This window comes from Oryx dammah, unplaced genomic scaffold, assembly GCF_014754425.2.
Source record: "Oryx dammah isolate SB20612 unplaced genomic scaffold, SCBI_Odam_1.1 HiC_scaffold_9, whole genome shotgun sequence".
Lineage (NCBI taxonomy): Eukaryota > Metazoa > Chordata > Mammalia > Artiodactyla > Bovidae > Oryx > Oryx dammah.
Genome location: NW_024070193.1, coordinates 5,193,846 through 5,210,930, shown reverse-complemented (window position 1 = coordinate 5,210,930; position 17,085 = coordinate 5,193,846). Strand labels below are relative to the sequence as shown.

The window sequence follows — 17,085 nt, the reverse complement described above, 5'->3', positions numbered from 1 at the left end:
CCCTTGGCCTTTTCTCAGTCTGACTTTTTTCTGAGAATTGTGTTGTCCTTTCCACTCTCAAAAAAAACAAGATTAAAAAAAAAAAGCCTGGTTTGACCCTTTCGGTTGGTGAACTTGTCATGTGATCTTTGGAGCTGTGCCTCTGCATCCTCGTAGAACTGAACTCTCCTAGGGGTGTTTGGTAATTGATGATACAGAAGGATAAAAATGTTCATAGGGGCTTTAGGACCTTCCTGCTTTCATTCTGTTAATATATTATTTTTGATCTTCTTAGCTCTAAGCATTTGAAAGGCAATACATGAATCGCGTGTGATAGAAGTTGGATTTGGCTGTATGTAACAGATCCATCTTCAGTGACTTAGTTAGATGGAGGCGAGGCTTTATTTTTCTCATGCAGCAAGAAGCTCAGAGGCAAGCACCAAGCCAGGGGTTCCCATGTACAGTCAGAGACTGTGTTTCTTTATCGTGCACTCAGCCACTCTTGGCTTTCTTCCCCTGTGCTTCTCCTATTGTGGTGACAGGATGAGTGCTCTGCCTTCAGGGTGGCCTCTGTGTTACAGTTAAGAAAGGAATGACCAGAGGATGCAAGTTGTATTCAACTGAGGCTCCCCGCCGTCACCCCGCCTTTTTCGGCCATGTTCTGCAGCATGTGGGATCTTAGTTCCCAACCAGGGACTGAACCTGTGCCTCCTGCAGTGGGAGCATGGAGTCTTAACCACTGGACCTCCAGGGGAGTCCCCAAGGCTGACCCCCTTTAAATGGCTCTCCAGGAAGACTTATGCATTGATTCTAAAACTCGTGTATAACTTGACCTTGCCGTTATAACTGCAAAGAAGACGGACAAATGTAGCTCTTGAGCTGGGCACATTGCCTCTGAATGAAACTATGACGAGATAGGAAGGGAGAATGGACATGGGCAGGCACCCAGCAGTGTCTGCACACCCATTTAAAAATGAGTATATATTCTGTATCTATTTAAACCCTAGAAGATACTGTTATTGTCACATAGTTGGATTCATTTAATTTTGCTATTATTTTCCATTTTTAACTTTTCTTTCTATGTCCTTGAGCTTCCATCCTAGGTCATTTTCCTTCTGCTGAAAGAATACCCTTTAGAAATGCCAGTGACAAAGATGTTTTAATTTTTGTTTGTCTAAAAATGCCTTTGTTTTATCTTTATGCTGAAAAATATTTTTGCCATATACAGAATTCTAGACTGGTTCAGTTCAGTTCAGTCACTCAGTTGTGTCTGACTCTTTGTGACCCCATGGACTGCAGCACGCCAGGCCTCCCTGTCCATCACCAACTTGTGGAGTTCACTCAAACTTATGTCCATTGAGTTGGTGATGCCGTCCAACCATCTCATCCTCTGTCGTCCCCTTCTCCTCCTGCCCTCAATCTTTCCCAGCATCAGAGTTTTTTTCAGTGAGTCAGTTCTTCACATCAGGTGGCCAAAGTATTGGAGTTTCAGCTTCAACATCAGTCCTTCCAATGAACACTCAGGACTGATGTCCTTTAGGATGGACTGGTTGGATCTCCTTGCAGTCCAAGGGACTCTCAAGAGTCTTCTCCAGCACCACAGTTCACAAGCATCAATTCTTCGGTGCTCAGCTTTCTTCACAGTCCAGCTCTCACATCCATACATGACCACTGGAAAAACCATAGCCTTGACTAGACGGACCTTAGTTGGCAAAGTAATGTCTCTGCTTTTTAAATGCTGTCTAGGTTGGTCATAACTCGTCTTTTAGCGTGTAGAGAACATAATCCTGTTGTCTCTGGCTGCCGTTATCCTTGTTGAGGAACAAGGTGTTTATTTCATTGCTTCTCCTTTGGTACAGTTGGATTTTCTCCCCCTTCCCCTGCCCTCAGTTGCTTTTATGATTTTCTCATTGTCTTTGGTTTTCAGGATTTGGAATTATTTACCTAATTCTGTATTTATTATTATATACCTGTCTCTGTGTTTATTCTGATTGTGCTTTCTGCTGCTGCTGTCGCTTCAGTCGTGTCTGACTCTGTGCGACCCCCTAGACGCAGCCCACCAGGCTCCCCTGTCCCTGGGATTCTCCAGGCAAGAACACTGGAGTGGGTTGCCATTTCCTTCTCCAATGCATGAGAGTGAAAAGTGAAAGTGAAGTCACTCAGTCGTGTCCAACTCTTAGCTACCCCATGGACTGTAGCCCACCAGGCTTCTCCATCCATGGGATTTTCCAGGCAAGAGTACTGGAGTGGGGTGCCATTGCCTTCTCATGCCTCTTGAATCCACGGTTTGATGTTTTTCACCCATAGTGGAAAATTTTCCACCATTATCTCCTAAAGTCTTGCTTCTGCCTCTGCTTTGATTCTTTCCTTTTGAGTCCCCAGCTGCATGTTAGAATCCGATAATGCTCTTTTCTGTGTTTTCCGTCATTATGTCTTTCCTTGCTTCAGTCTGGCTGTTTGCTTTTTGGCTTATCTTCCAGTTTACTGATTCTCTGTTCTTCTATGTCTATTTGTTAAACTATCCACTGAGTTTTAAATTTCATTATTATATGTTTCAGTTCTAGAATTTCTAGAAATAATTTGATCTTATTTTACACATTTTCTGTTCTCTACTGAAATTGTTATTTTTTTTATTCTTTGAAAACATTTAATCATGTTTTCCTTTTAATTTTTATCAGATATGCCCTTTAATATGAGATCTCTAATGAGTGTGCTCCTGTCTATAGTTTTTATCTCCTCATATACCTGCTTTTTTTTAAACAAAGCCCTTTTATTATGGAAAAATAAAACATATGAAAAAAGATATATGTTATGTGTATACATACACAAAAGCCCTTTGCGTATATATAAAAACTCCTTTGTATGCACCATCCATTTTCAATAATTACCAACACATGACCGGTCATCATTTATCTGTACTACTGTTGATGGTTTTTCTTCTTCCACTGACTTACTTTAAAGCAAATCCAAGGCATAGTACTTCAGTCATAAAAATGTGTCTATTTGGTATGTATCTCCACTGTTTTACATATAAAAGCAAAGGCAGTTCCCTGATACTATCACATATCCAATCAGTATTTAAATTTCCTCAATTCTTGCATCTGCTTGGCTATTTGACTGGGTACTGGCCGTTATGTGAAAAATTTTCCAGATGTTGTGACTTCCATTTCCTCCTGGCAAGCTACTGGGCCAGGTAGACTGCCATCTTAGACCACCTTATCCAGTTAGCAGTTGTCTGTTTTCAGGCTCTCCCTTAGTCTGAGGATGTATCCCCACCATGATCCCAACTCGAAGCCTGGGATGTTCTCCATGGTTCCTCCCTAGGGGCAGACCTCAGCTCTAGACTGTACCATCAGCCCCATGAGTCAGTCAGGATCACTGTTCAGCTTCTGATCCAGTGGCCACTGCTTTTGGAGACTGGCAGTCGCTTGCCGGGTGAACCTCCCCTTGCAAATACCTAGGTTACCTCTGTGGGCTTCCCTCTTCTCATGTACCTTGGCTCTGTAATTCTCCCCTACCTTGGGAACTCTCCGATGCTTTCAAACACAGGTTTTTTTTTTTATACTTAGTCTAGCTTTGCTATGTCTTCTCAATGGGAGGGCTGGTCCTAACCCCCGAGTCTACCAAGGCCACACCAGCTATAAAAATGGGTTTCAGCTTATTCAGCTTTTTGATTTATTAAGCACTTACCGCATTAGGGTTGCTTGTGAGAGGAAGGAGAGGAGCAGGCTGGCGTGTTCCGTTCCGACTCGGCCTTGGGCCTCATGGTAGGCTCTGTGTGCAGCTCACTGTGTCTGTGCCACACCGTGGATGCAGAGACCAGCACAGCTGTGGTCCAGAGACCCTGCTTCTCCAAGCAAGGAAGATCTTCCTTTATGATGTGCAAACAATAGAAGTAATTCATCTTTCCTCTAGCAAATAAAAGTGAGACAAAAATTAATTTAAAAAGAGTGTCAGACTTTATTTTTTTGAGGTCCAAAATCACTGCAGATGGTGACTGCAGCCATGAAATTAAAAGATGCGTACTCCTTGGAAGAAAAGTTATGACCAACCTAGATAGCATATTCAAAAGCATAGACATTACTTTGCCAACTAAGGTCCGTCTAGTCAAGGCTATGGTTTTTCCAGTGGTCATGTATAGATGTGAGAGTTGGACTGTGAGGAAAGCTCAGTGCCGAAGAATTGATGCTTTTGAACTGTGGTGTTGGAGAAGACTCTTGAGAGTCCCTTGGACTGCAAGGAGATCCAACCAGTCCATTCTGAAGGAGATCAGCCCTGGGATTTCTTTGGAAGGAATGATGGTGAAGCTGAAACTCCAGTACTTTGGCCACTTCATGTGAAGAGTTGACTCATTGGAAAAGACTCTGATGCTGGGAGGGATTGGGGACAGGAGGAGAAGGGGACGACAGAGGATGAGATGGCTGGATGGCATCACTGACTCGATAGACGTGAGTCTGAGTGAACTCCGGGAGTTGGTGATGGACAGGGAGGCCTGGTGTGCTGTGATTCATGGGGTCGCAAAGAGTCGGACACGACTGAGCGACTGAACTGAACTAAATGTAAAAAAGAAGGAAGGAGGAAAGGAAAGACAACAAAGGAAAGAAAAAGAAAATCAACCATTTAAGAGTTTCTCAATATCTGTTGGAGGCAGTGGTGTCAAGGTTGTATGGTAAAGTCAGACTGGAGCCAAACACATTTACATCTGTCTGTGTGACAGATACACTGTGATTTATCTGATATATTTTCAACACTGACATGGTATTTACATTGTGTTATGCTTTGTTCTAAGCGTGTTACAAATAGTTCATTTAATCCTCATAGCAAACATTAGGAAAGAACTGTTATCTGTCCCATTTTCTTTCTTTCTTTCTTTCTTTCTTTTTTTTGTCCCATTTTTGATGGGGAAACAGAGGCATAGCCAAGATAACTATGTTGCTGAAATTCAGATAGCTGGTGAGCAGTAACCCTGGGGGTTAGCTCAGCCCAGTTTGGCTGCAAACTCTGTCTTTAAGCACTCTGTTAAGATATGCTGTTTGTAATACCGACATGGAAGAAGTGAATTTTTGAAAGGTTTGTTTTTCCAGTTGTTAGAAATCGACATGCGCGTTCCACTTACTGTGTAAGTCAGAGTTCTTCTGCGTGCTTGGAAAGACGGCCTCTGTAGTGTCGGTAGCATACATAACTAGTATATCTGCTTCTGAGTTGAATGGAAACAAGCAGCGTTTTTGTCTTCCTCTCATCTTTGTCATCTCGCTGGCACCTGCACTCTCTTGTGGCCCCCGGACCGGAAGCGTTTGGGATAAAATCTCCCAGAGCTGACTGCGAGTCCTTGACACCAGCCCCACGCCGACCACCTTTGTTGTCGCCACAGGCTAGAACCAGGGCCCGTGTCGCTTGTCTTCTGTGACGTAAGGAGACTCCGCCCTGTGGTTTGGGGTGGAGCGCGTCTGTTCTGCTGCATTAATTCCTCACTTTCCTTTCTCCTTCCTCCACGCAGTAGCAGGGACATCACCTCAAGAAGTTAGGGTTGGAACAGTTTCTGTTTTAAAACGTCAGCAGTGTGCTGTGGTGTTTTACAAGACTCTTTCAGACAACGAGAATTAATATTTATCAGCAAGTAGCCTGTGGCCACAAGCTCTGGTCTTTCTAACTTCAAAACACAAGCCTTTTTTTTTTTTTTTAAACTATTCTTCTACCTTCCTCTCAGAAAAATTAGTTTTTTTGTTTCCCTGGCTTATGCTGCCTAGCAAAGGGTGTTTCGGTTATCCTTATAAATCTTCTGCAGACCTCCTCTCGATCATCTTCACAGGAATTAAACATAAACTTCTCTGGAATGAGCAGCTCTCACCGTTTCCCTTTCTCAGGGGCTACGCCATTGCCAGCAGCAGTGACGACCGCATGAATGAGCCACCAACGTCCCTCGGCCTCGTGCCTCACCAGGTGAGTGAGTGGAAATGAAGTCACAACTCCAGGCCCCTCCTGGTGGTGCAGCAGGAAAGTATTTGGGGGTCACCTTGCCGTGCCATCCTCCAAGCCCACCTCTCTTCTACCCTCCTGGCGCTCCTGCTTCCTTGGAATTTCAGTGGCGGTGTTTTATGAGCACTGGGAGGGGATCACGGGCTGTAGAATGGTGATGAGAAGAAACCCTGGACGAACAGTACTATCCAGTCTTGATTTAGCATTTCTCGTGTTGACTCGGGGCTCCCGGATGGAGTAGAATGAGAGAGAATGGGCTCTGGAGCCAAGTAGAGAGCAGCGTTAATCCCAGCCCTGCAGTTATTAAGGTGGCTTTCCTTGGCCATGTCACCAAACTCGGAGCCTTAGTTTTCCTATCTGTAAAATATGGGCCAGAACACCGACCTCAGCTGGTAGCGGCAGAGATGAGAGGTGGGGTATAGAAAGGCCTCGGCAACAGCACCTAGAGTGTCACAGCCCTCAGTAATGATGCTGCCAGCTGTGTTGCTGTTTGTTATTATTATCGACTCCTTAGCGAAAGAGCAGCCCTTCCAGGCATGCACGGTGAGACCATTAGAAGTACACAGTGCCACCAAAAAGTGGGACATCTTTTCCGAAACAGAATCTGAGGCTTCCTAAGGAAGGCCCATCCCGTGGAGAGTGAAAGAGAGTGAAAAGTTAAGTCTGTGCTCCCTCTGCACCATTGTTTGTGATCATGCTTTTGGAGGCTTTCTGGTCTGGAAGTCATGGCTCTAAGCTCTGTGCGCGTGTGTATTTCACTCTGTAGCAGGAGGGCCGTCTCTGAGGGCAGCAGTGTGCGTGCCCGACAGTCCTGTCTGGGGCTGTGAGGACAGACCCCCAGATGGGCGCAGAGAGCAGGGTGACGCGCGCCAACCTCACTCACCTTTCTCTCTGCCTCCCCACACCTGCCCTGTCGTTTTCTGGTTGAGGGTCTGCATCAGAAGACAGGAAGTTACTTGTCCACTTTCATAAGAGAGAGGCAGTGGGTGTGCCGAAATCCAAACCTCAGCGTGGCGCTCTGACCAGGGCTGTGCCAGAGGCTTTTTGAGTGGAAGCGGCCCTGGCCTGCAGGTTGGGAGGTGGCGTTCAGTCACTAAGTCATGTCTGACTCTCTGACCCCATGGATTGCAGCACACTGACCTCCTCTGTCCCCAGCTGTCTGCTCAGATTCTTGTTCGTTGATTTGGTGATGCTAGCGAATCATCTCATCCTCTGTTGCCCCCTTCTCCTGCCCTCCATCTTTCTCAACATCAGGGTCTTTTCCAGTGAGCCGGCTCTTTGCATCAGGTGGCCAAAGTATTGGAGCTTCAGCGTCAGTCCTTCCAGTGAATACTCAGGGTTGCTTTTCTTTAGGACTGACTGGTTTGCTCTCTTTGCAGTCTAAGGGACTCCCGGGCGTCCTCTCCCTTCACTTCAAGTCACACTCTGGGCCACTTGTACAAGTCGCCCGTCCCAGTCTCACGTTAGGTCATTCACCTCCCTGAGCCTCAGTGTCCGCGCCAGGTGCTGGACCTCGGGTCCAGAATTGTCTAAAATGATGAGGCTTTGTAAACCATGAAACACCACACAGATGCAACTTTTCCAGCCTCCCTCATTCAGGAGGGCATTTGTGTGGCATGAATGGGTTAACCTTTTCTGCAGAAGCCCCTCAAGTAGGACCCAGCAGACCCTGCAGTGAGCCCCACGACGAGGAAGCGAGCTTCCAGAGCCAACCTCTACTGGGCACTGCTCACGTGAATGCCCACCCTCGCCGCTCTTCCCCAGTCGCCTTCCTCGTCCGCTGCCCTTGCGGTGTGCCTGCACCTTCTTTGCAGATCTCCCGCTGAGAAGGGCCTTAATTAAATTTTCAGTCACGCCCCACACCAGTTTCCATCTTGAAGTCCTTGATGTTAAATCACCACAGTTGTAGTTTTCTCGATGCTGAGGCCAGAGGGCAAAAGAGTCTTTATAGAAGGGGTCCCATGTCAAAATGCGTGCCTGTGTTTTTCAAGTACTGTGGCAACTAATCCTTCTCAGTGTTACTAACCCCCATGGAGCCTGGCGATTGTTTGTAGTCACCCACTCTTCCACTTCTTTCTCCTTGTTTTCAAACGTCTGAAGGATTATTTTGGTTGTTGGCCATCTCTTCATTTGGCCTTTTCAAAGGCTGAAGGGTAACGCAGCCATATATGGGAAAGGCCCAGTGCGTGCGGGTGACTGCTTGCTTACATTATTTCAAGTGTCAAGCCTTTATTTTTAGCTACTTTCTAAAAAAGACAGTGGAGAAAGAACTTCACGATTATTCAGGGTTGTGTGGTCCCTATTTAGAGGCTTTAAATTTCTTCCCCCCTTTTTTTTTTCCTTTTTGAAGTGGAGTGAGTCCGTGTATGCAGCCGTGCTTTGACCAGGAGACTGTCATTTCCATGGAAACACTGGGCTGTGTGCAGTGCAGACTCAGCACCACCGCCCCCCCCACCCCACCCCCTTCCTGGCTCTTCCAGACAAATGACTTCCTGTTGGAGAGGAACTCCCAAGCCCCTTTGTGTGCTCTGTATACAGAGGGCAGCCCATGACGTCCCCGGGCTCCGTTTTCTCCATTCCCCAAAGGAGAGCGTTTATTAATTGGCCCCTGTGGAATGAGATATAGTAGGAAAGTGATAGTCCTCGAGCGGAGAATCCCAGGGCCGCCCCACCCACTAGCCAGTCGGTCGTGTCATCTGGGGAAGCTTGCTTCACTTCCTGCTCTCCTGTCACTGCTTTCCCTGGCTGGGGTCAGACCTGGGAGGCCTGGGGGTGACTTAGTCTCTCTATTTGTGGGCCCACAGGCAGGATTTGGCTTATCCAGAGATTGGCCAAGTGCAGGCAAAGGCTTCATGAAGGCCCTGGAATTCAGTGATACCCAGCCTGGGGGGAAAATAAGAACCCCAACCCTCTTACTGCATTTGAAACCATTTGAAGGTGAGAAAATAGGCTTATGGATTTGTGCTTTTTAAAAAGCCTCCAGCCCATTGTATGTAGATGGGATTCTACAAGCAGAAGGTCATTGAGTATAAGCCCTTCCGGTCTGTAATGTGATTTCAGTTTGTCATTTTTATCCACATATAAAATGCACGCTATCACACAGACCATGCAGTGTATAACTTGGATTATCATACAATGAATACCACGTGTGTACCCAGCACACACATCAAAATGAAATCTTGTCAAGCACCCACACAGCCTCTTCCATGCTTCTTCCAGTTATCATGGCCTCGTTCGCACACAGAGACAAGCATCTCTTGACTCCGAACACCTCAGGAAACTTCTGTCTCATTTTGACCTTTCTGTAAACGAAGTGATGTGGCGCGTGCTCTTTGGAGTCTGGCTTCTTCTGTAGAGAGAACTTTGTCACTGTCGGTCTTAGCACACTGTCGTTCCCTCTGCTGCTCGGCGAGTGGGATCTTTTATTTATTTAATTTTATTTTTTAAAGAAGGTTGTCTTTTTCCTGGCTCCTGGGGTCACGACTGAGTTCTGTGAGGTCAGACCCCTCCTTTCCTGGTTCTTTGGTGGGAGGCGCAGTTCAGGAGTTATCAAATGTAGAAGCCACTCCTGACGTCGCCAGGCAGTTGGTGTGCAGACTGGTGAGACAGAGATGTGATGGAAATTTGCAGCCGATGTAGCTCCTGGTCATCTAACTGGACATCCCTCAGAGAATGAAAAGCGTCGTGGCGATTCAGTAGTCATCCCAACACCACGGCCGTGAATCTAGCAGTCCTGCTCTCCTCTGACTCTGGATGAGAGCCGTTCACCTTTTTTTAGTGTTTGTGTGAAGGTACTCTCGGTCCTCAAGCACTGCTCAACGAAGACCCTGGATGGGTATGCCCCTCCTAGGAGTTTGGTCTTGCCAACCCCATGGTTCTTTTGGGCTCTTGAGTTCTTTCTTTTAGCTAATTTCAGAAAACTAGGACAAAGCCCAAACTAAGGCAGGACCCAGGGAGGGAGCAGCCCAGGAAATCTCCCCACCGAGACGGAAGCTGAGCTAGCTAGAGCTGTGGGCTCCAGCCATGCCTTGGCCTGTCTGCACAGGCTGTTCCCCACAAATTCTCAGGCTGTTACCTTTTAATAAAGTGTCTGGGTTTTTTTTGGTTTTTAATTTATTTTATATTTGGCTGTGCTCAGCCTTCATTGCTGCAAGGGCTGCTCTCTAGGTGTGGTACGTGGGCTTCTCACTGCAGCGGCGTCTCTGGTTGCGAGCTTTAGGGCCTGTGGGCTCCGTAGCTGTGGCTCCCGGGCTCTAGAGCACAGACTCAGTAGCTGTGGTTCTTAGGCCTAGTTGCCCCATGGCATGTGAGATCTTCCCGGACCAGCGATCGAACCCTCATCCCCTGTATTGGAAGGCAGATTCTTCACCACTGGGACCACCAGGGAAGTTCCAGCCTGGGTATAATTTCATCAGCTGAAGGAGGTCTCTCATGCCCATAAGTTTTGCTCACCTGATAAGGCTCTCCTGTGTAGGAGGCCCACATGGCAGGCAACCTGAAGGCTCAATGATCATACAGACCCAATTAGAATCCCAACTCTGCCTCTTCATTTCCTTTTCATCAGCTCATTTGATAAAAGGGGTTTGAGGAAGTTCTTGCCACTTGTCAGTGTGACCTTGGGCATGTTACTGATCCTTTCAGAACTTCATATTTTAAATTACTGGAACGGGCATAATAAGACACTGGGATTCATGTACAGGTTAAATCATAGTTTCTAAATCCTAGCACACCCAAGAGGGGCATGGCAACCCTCTCCAGTGCTCTTGCCTGGAGAATCCCCATGGACAGAGGAGCCTGGTGGGCTCTATAGTGCATCGGGTTGCAAAGAGTCGGGCACGCACATGTGAAGAATCTTAGTTCCCTGACCAAGGATTGAACCTACTTTCCCCTACATTGCAAGGTGGTTTCTTTTTTTTTTTTTTACCTGCACTATAAGCACTTTATGCAAGGTGGTTTCTTAACCACTGGACCACCAGGGAAGGCCCTTCTTTCACTTTTCATTAAAATGGTAAAGTGCAAGCTTATCTACCCTCCTAAAAAGAGGTTACAAGGAATTTATAAAACTCCGGAAGCAGTGAGTGTAGGGAAGGGCTGGAGGGATTAGTCCCATCCTGCGCTGTTTTTCCAAGGACGACGCTGGCTCATTTCCAGCTTGCGGCTTCTGCTCCTCGGTGGCCTCTGTTCCTCGGTGGCCTCTGTTTGAGAGTGAGCGGTGGCTTAGTGGTGGTAGCTGGAGCCATTGTCCGGAGAATGTTCAGATCCCTGTGGTGCACCTAGGGTTTCGAAATTGCTAAACTCTGTTTTGGCATTGAATTTGGTTAAGACTCGTTTCAACATCCAAGAGCCTCGTGGAGTTTGGACTTAGTTCTTACTTACGCAGACTTCAAGCTCCAGAAGTATTGCCAGGCCTGCTGGAAACCAGTGTGAGGTGAGAGCAGGGGGCCCCTCTGTGGCTACGGCTGTGCCTTCTCAGAGCAGCTGTTTCTGTTTGTTTCTGGCCTTGGACCTTCACTTCCCATCCAGGTGAGGTGGGCTTGGGGCTCCATGCTGCTTTTAACTCAGCTTAGGTGTAAATACTACCAGGGGTGGCCCAATGGATGGGAACCCTTCTTATTCCTGATATTTATGCCAACTGGGCATAAATGACCAAAGACAGTTTAATCCACTCAGACCCTGATAGCAGCCATCTTCATATGAGTTTTTGGTTTGAGGAGGGTGTCTGTTTCTTTGTTTCTTAGTTCCTCTGGTCTTTTTCTTTCTTCTTTCTTTTCTTTCTACCTTCTCCTTGCTTTTCAGCTTTCCCTCTACGCTTTGGAGAAAAAGAACAGAACTCAGATCCCTGGCTTTGCTACTTGGTGGTTGTGGAATCTTGGGCAAGCCAAGCCACTCCCTTAGCCTCGATTTCTTTGTCTGGAATACGAGGGAGGTCACAGGATGGTAGTGAGACCCCCGTGAGGGGAGTATGTGAAAACACTCCACAGAGCCAGACACATAGATGCTGTTATTTAGTCACTCAGTCGTGTCAGACTTTGTGACCCCATGGACTGTGGCCCACCTGACTGCTCTGTCCATGGGATTTCCCAGGCAAGAATACTGGAGTGGGTTGCCAATTCCTTCTCCAGGGGATCTTCCCCACCCAGGGATCAAACTTGCCTCTCCTGCATTGGCAGGCGGATTCTTCACCGCTGAGCCCCCAGGGATGTCACAGGGATGGCGTGTAATGTTGGTCCTCTGCTCCATCCCCCCGCCACCATTTCCGCGTGATGCTGGGACAGGCCCTCCTACACAACCTCCTAGGCTGGGAGGGAGCCGTCATTTCTGTGGAGGGATTGAGGGTAGCAGGGGAGGCAGGACCTCACAGGCCACATACCCAGGGGCCGCAGAAAGTCCTTGAAAAGTCATAACCTGAGTCGGGATGTGGTCAGGTTTCAGGTTTGGCTGCTGCACAGAGAAAGACCAGAAGAGGTGTTAGTGAATCTGGGTATAGAGCTGGAACCCTTGAGCCTTTGAGTGGAAGACAGCCTCATCCAGGGGCTCCCTCATCTGGTGCCAGACTCTCCTCGGGAGCCATGTCAGAATCTCCAGCCCCATTCCAGGTCCACTGCATGACAGCCTCCAGGGACCTTCGGCATTTTGAGAATGATGACTTGGCTTCAGTCTGTAAAAATGGCTTCTTGATGGCATCCTGTGGGACAAAGTACATAGTCTGTCAAGTTAACACAAGCCGCATCCTGGTCTTTGAGCATACTTTTTAAGTTTTGTACTCACACGGACACTCGCTGTCCTTCCGAAAGCGCCCTTGACTCCTGGTCCCAGGCAGACCCCCGCGCCCGGCCAGAGGGGCTAATTAGACATGCACAGGTGTGCCTAATGGGTGGGTCCGCCCCCCACTGTCCTGGGACCCACCCACCCGGGGCAGGAGGGAGGCCGAGGAGCTTCCACAGGCCCTGCTCTGCGGCTTTTTGCTGTGTACTCTGCGTGCACCTTTACTCCTCCTGAGGACGGGAGCATGAGGGCCCTGTTCAGTTCAGTCGCTCAGTCGTGTCTGACTCTTTGCGACCCCACGGACTGCAGCATGCCAGGCCTCCCTGTCCATCACCACCTCCCGGAGCTTGCTCTAACTCACGTCCATTGAGTCGGTGAGGTCATCCAACCATCTAATCTTTTGTCGTCCCCCTCTCCTCCCACCTTCAATCATTCTCAGCATCAGGGTCTTTTCAAATGTTGTTCGCATTAAGACCTGTTAGCCAAACCCAAATATGACCTAGCGCCTCTTCTCACTGGTGTTTGACAATGAAGATTTCAACTCAAGCTGCTTCTGCCCTTTGTGGGGATGACAGAGGGCACGGAGCCAGGAAGCTGCAGGTAATTGTCCTCCTCCTGGATGCCATCGGTCCTGGGTGGGGCTTTTAAATACTCAGGGAGTAGCAAAGAGACGGGCTTCCCTGAGAGCGTAGAGCATCAAGAATCTGCCTGCAATGCAAGAGACCTTCAATCCCTGGGTTGGGAAGGTCCCCGGGAGGAGGGCATGGTAACCCACTCCAGTATTCTTGCCTGGAGAATCCCCATGGACAGAGGAGCCTGGCAGCCTGTAGTCCATGGGGTCACAAAGAATCAGACACGACTAAGCACAGCACAGCAGAGACACATATTGTAAAGCTGTTTTGTTTTGTTTTTTATAAAACAGTGTTTTTTTCCCTCTAGAAAGCTACACAGGAAACTAATGCTGAAGGTTTTGTTTCATTTTGTTTTTTTGAGGCAGAGGGGTTGGGAGCAATAGGGACTTTATGCTTTTCATTTTGTACCATTCTGTAATGTTTAGAACCTGTTAATAAGGTTAACTTTTTTTAAACTCCTCTTTTTTGAGGTACAATACATGTGTAGTCAAATGCGCTCATCTAAATACACAGCTTAATGAGTCTTGACGGGTATGTGCTCTGTGTTTGGCCACCACTGCCACAGACAAGACCTGGAGCATTTCCGTCACCCCCAAAGTTGACTTTGTGCCTTTTCCAGGGTAATATCCCCACTGGTCTGATTTTCATATGGACCATTTTAATATTTTCTTTGTTCTTTTCAGTATTAAAGGGGGGAAAAAGTCATCAGTGTAAATTAAAAAAATAAAACATGCAGGGATGCAGGCAAAGTTTGTCACTGCTAAAGGATACCTCCTGCTAGCCAGAAATCTAGGTAGAGGCGGGTGGAGGGGTGTGTGTGTGTGTGTGTGTGTGTGTAAAATTAGCAGTTTTCCCCCTCTCTGCGGAAGGGAAATAATGAGAAGCGAGTATTATTCAGGGGAGGCTGTTCAAAATGGAGTTAAGTATGTAAACACTATATTAAAAAAAAAATAGGAAAATGGGCATAAGTATGCCATGGGAGTACCAATGATTTTTTGTTTGTGCTTTTGTTTTCTGTCATATGCTTGTTTTTTATTATGGGTTGAATCAGATTTTTAAAAACAGCTGTTTAACACATTCTCCTGTACGGAAAGATTGACAGCAGATATTAGTAATCAGTTAAGAGTTTAGGGTAAGCTGTGTGCAGTCCCCAAAATGGAATCTGTGTCTTGAGCAGTGTGAGGAGGCCTTGTGGATGGAGAGATCACTTTGTCAAGCCTTGTCATTTAGACATTAGTTTAGACGTGGCTTAAGTAGCTGGATGTGATGGGGTTGTGCACAGAAATCGTGGAAAGAACTAGAGGCTTGGTGACGGCTTCCCTAGGTCTTCTGACGTCTTACAGGTGATGGTGAGTGTATAGAGCAAACTTCTTATGCATTTTTTTTATACCTATATTTATTTAGCTGCCCGGGCTCTCGTTGCAATGCATAGACTTAGTTGCCCTGCTCTGTGGCATGTGGGATCTTAGTTCTCTGGCCAGGGCTCAAACCCCTGTCCCCTGTGTTGGAAGGCAGATTCTTAACAGCTGGACCATCAGGGACATCCCCTTGTAACTTGTTTGGCTGTGAATTGGTGCCTGGCCTCTCTCAACAGGTGCAATATGTTTATTTGGGTTTTACATCAGGTGCCTGGATTTTAGATTGCTCTGAGATTTCAGTGCCTGTCTAAGGAAGGTGCTAAAATTTTAAGTGGCAACCTCCACTTTTTAAATTCTAAGCATTTCTTATAAGATATTAGGGAATACAGAGCATATTGTGTGAGCTCAGTGCATTTGTAATACTGTGAATTTAAAGCATTGTTGATGGAGATGGGTTTCAAATTACTTGGAAAATGTGAATGATGGGAAGAGGTTTTTTTTGTTGTTGTTCATTTGGGATGAAAGTGAAAGTCTCTCAGATGTGTCCAACTCTTTGTGACCCCATGGACTGTAGCACGCCAGGATCCTTTTTCCATGGAATTCTGCAGGCCAGAATACTGGAGTGAGTAGCCAATTCCTTTTCCGGGGGATCTTCCCACCCAGGGATCGAACCCAGGTGTCCTGCATTTCAGGCAGATTCTTTACCATCTGAGCCACCAGGGAAGCCCAATAATACTCAAGTGGGTAGCCCATCCCTTCTCCAGCGGATCTTCCCAACCCAGGAATTAAACTGGGTCTCTTGCATTGCAGGTAGATTGTTTACCAGCTGAGCTACTGGGGCTGTAGTTTTCTCTGGATATTTCAGACATGAATAACTTGGTTGGCTCTTGGATGTTTGTGTTTTCTCATTCTTTCATTTCATAATTAATAATCAGTATCTATTATGTGCACATCACTGTGCTATGGACAAATGCAAATAGTTTGACCTCTATCTTGCCCTGTAAAAGCAAGTGAGATAAAGAATAAAATTTTAAGTAATTATACTACACAAGCTGATTCTAAAATTCATATGGCAAGGCACAGGACCCAGAATAGTGAAAGTCACCTTGAAGATGAACAAAGCTGAAAGACTCACACTTGCTGGTTTCAAAACTTACAACAAAGCTACTGTAATCAAGACAGTATGGGGACTTCCCTGGTGGTCCAGTGGTTAAGACTTTGCTTTCCAAAGCAGGGAGTGTGGGCTCAATCCCTGGTCAGGGTTTCCACATGCCTCCTGGCCAAAAAAAAAAAAAACACATCAAAATATAAAACAGAAATATTATTGTAACAAATTCAATCAAGACTTTTAAAACGGTCCACATTTTTAAAAAGTGTAGTACTTTCATAAGGATTGATAGTACAGATCAACAAAATAGAAATGAGAGCTCAGATATGAACCCTTTTACGTTATGGTCATTTCTAGAGTTCATTTGGAGGGAAGAAGAGTCTTTTCAACAAAGTTTTGGAACAACTGGGTTTCCACATGCGAAGAATGAACTTGGACCCTTACCCCACACCACATGCAAAAATCACCTCAGAATCACCTCACAATGGATCGTAGACCTACATGTAAGGGCTAAAACTATCAAACTAGAAGAAAACATGATCAGTCTTCATGACATTGAGAAGTGATTTGTTATATATGATTGTATCGGAATAAACCTGTTATTTTCTCCACAGAATGGGAGAAAATATTTGCAGAATTATATGTCTGTAAGAAACTTAAATCCAGAATATATAAAGAACTCTAAACAGGTCAACAATAAAAAGAAAAATAACCCAATTTAAAATGTGGCCAGGACTTTCTGGCGGTTCAGTGGTTAAGAATCTGCCTTGCCATGCAGAGGTCTCAGTTTCTATCCCTGATTGGGTCCCCCATATGGCAGAGCAACTAAAACCGTGTGCCTCAATTACTGAGCACGTGCTCCACAACTAGAGGGTCCATGCGCCACAACAAAGATCCCACCCCCCAATGCAGTAAAGATTGCACATGCAGCAATTAAGACCCAGTGCAGCCAAAACAATGAGTATTCAAAAAAAAATTTTTTTTTTTTGCCAACAGGACTTCCCTGGAGGTCCAGTGGTTAAGACTTCACCTTCCAATGTGTGTGTGTGTGGGGGGGTTGGGGGGGCGTGGTGAGGGTTGATCCCTGGTCAGCTAACCAAAAACAACAAAACAAAGCAGAATTAATATTGTAGCAAATTCAACAAAGACTTTAAAAATGGTTCACATCAAAGAAACTCTAATAAAGTTTGGCTAAGAATTTGAATTGATATTTCTCCAAAGAAAGATAGTATGAATGGTCAAGAAGCACATGAAAAGAATGCTCGAC

The 17,085-nt window shown here is 46.3% G+C and overlaps 1 protein-coding gene across 4 annotated transcripts in view; it reads left to right on the top strand.

Annotated features, from left to right (window-relative positions):
* The window catches only part of ATG7 (autophagy related 7), a 268,416-nt gene that overhangs the window by 80,119 nt on the left and 171,212 nt on the right, over positions 1-17,085 (top strand). For 3 of the 4 annotated variants that reach the window (XM_040246755.1, XM_040246756.1, XM_040246757.1), the window contains one exon: positions 5,844-5,919. The exons of the other annotated variant lie outside the window; for it this stretch is intronic. In XM_040246755.1, the coding sequence (XP_040102689.1) occupies positions 5,844-5,919 (76 nt within the window). The remainder of the gene's footprint in view (positions 1-5,843; positions 5,920-17,085) is intronic. 4 annotated transcript variants of the gene reach the window in all.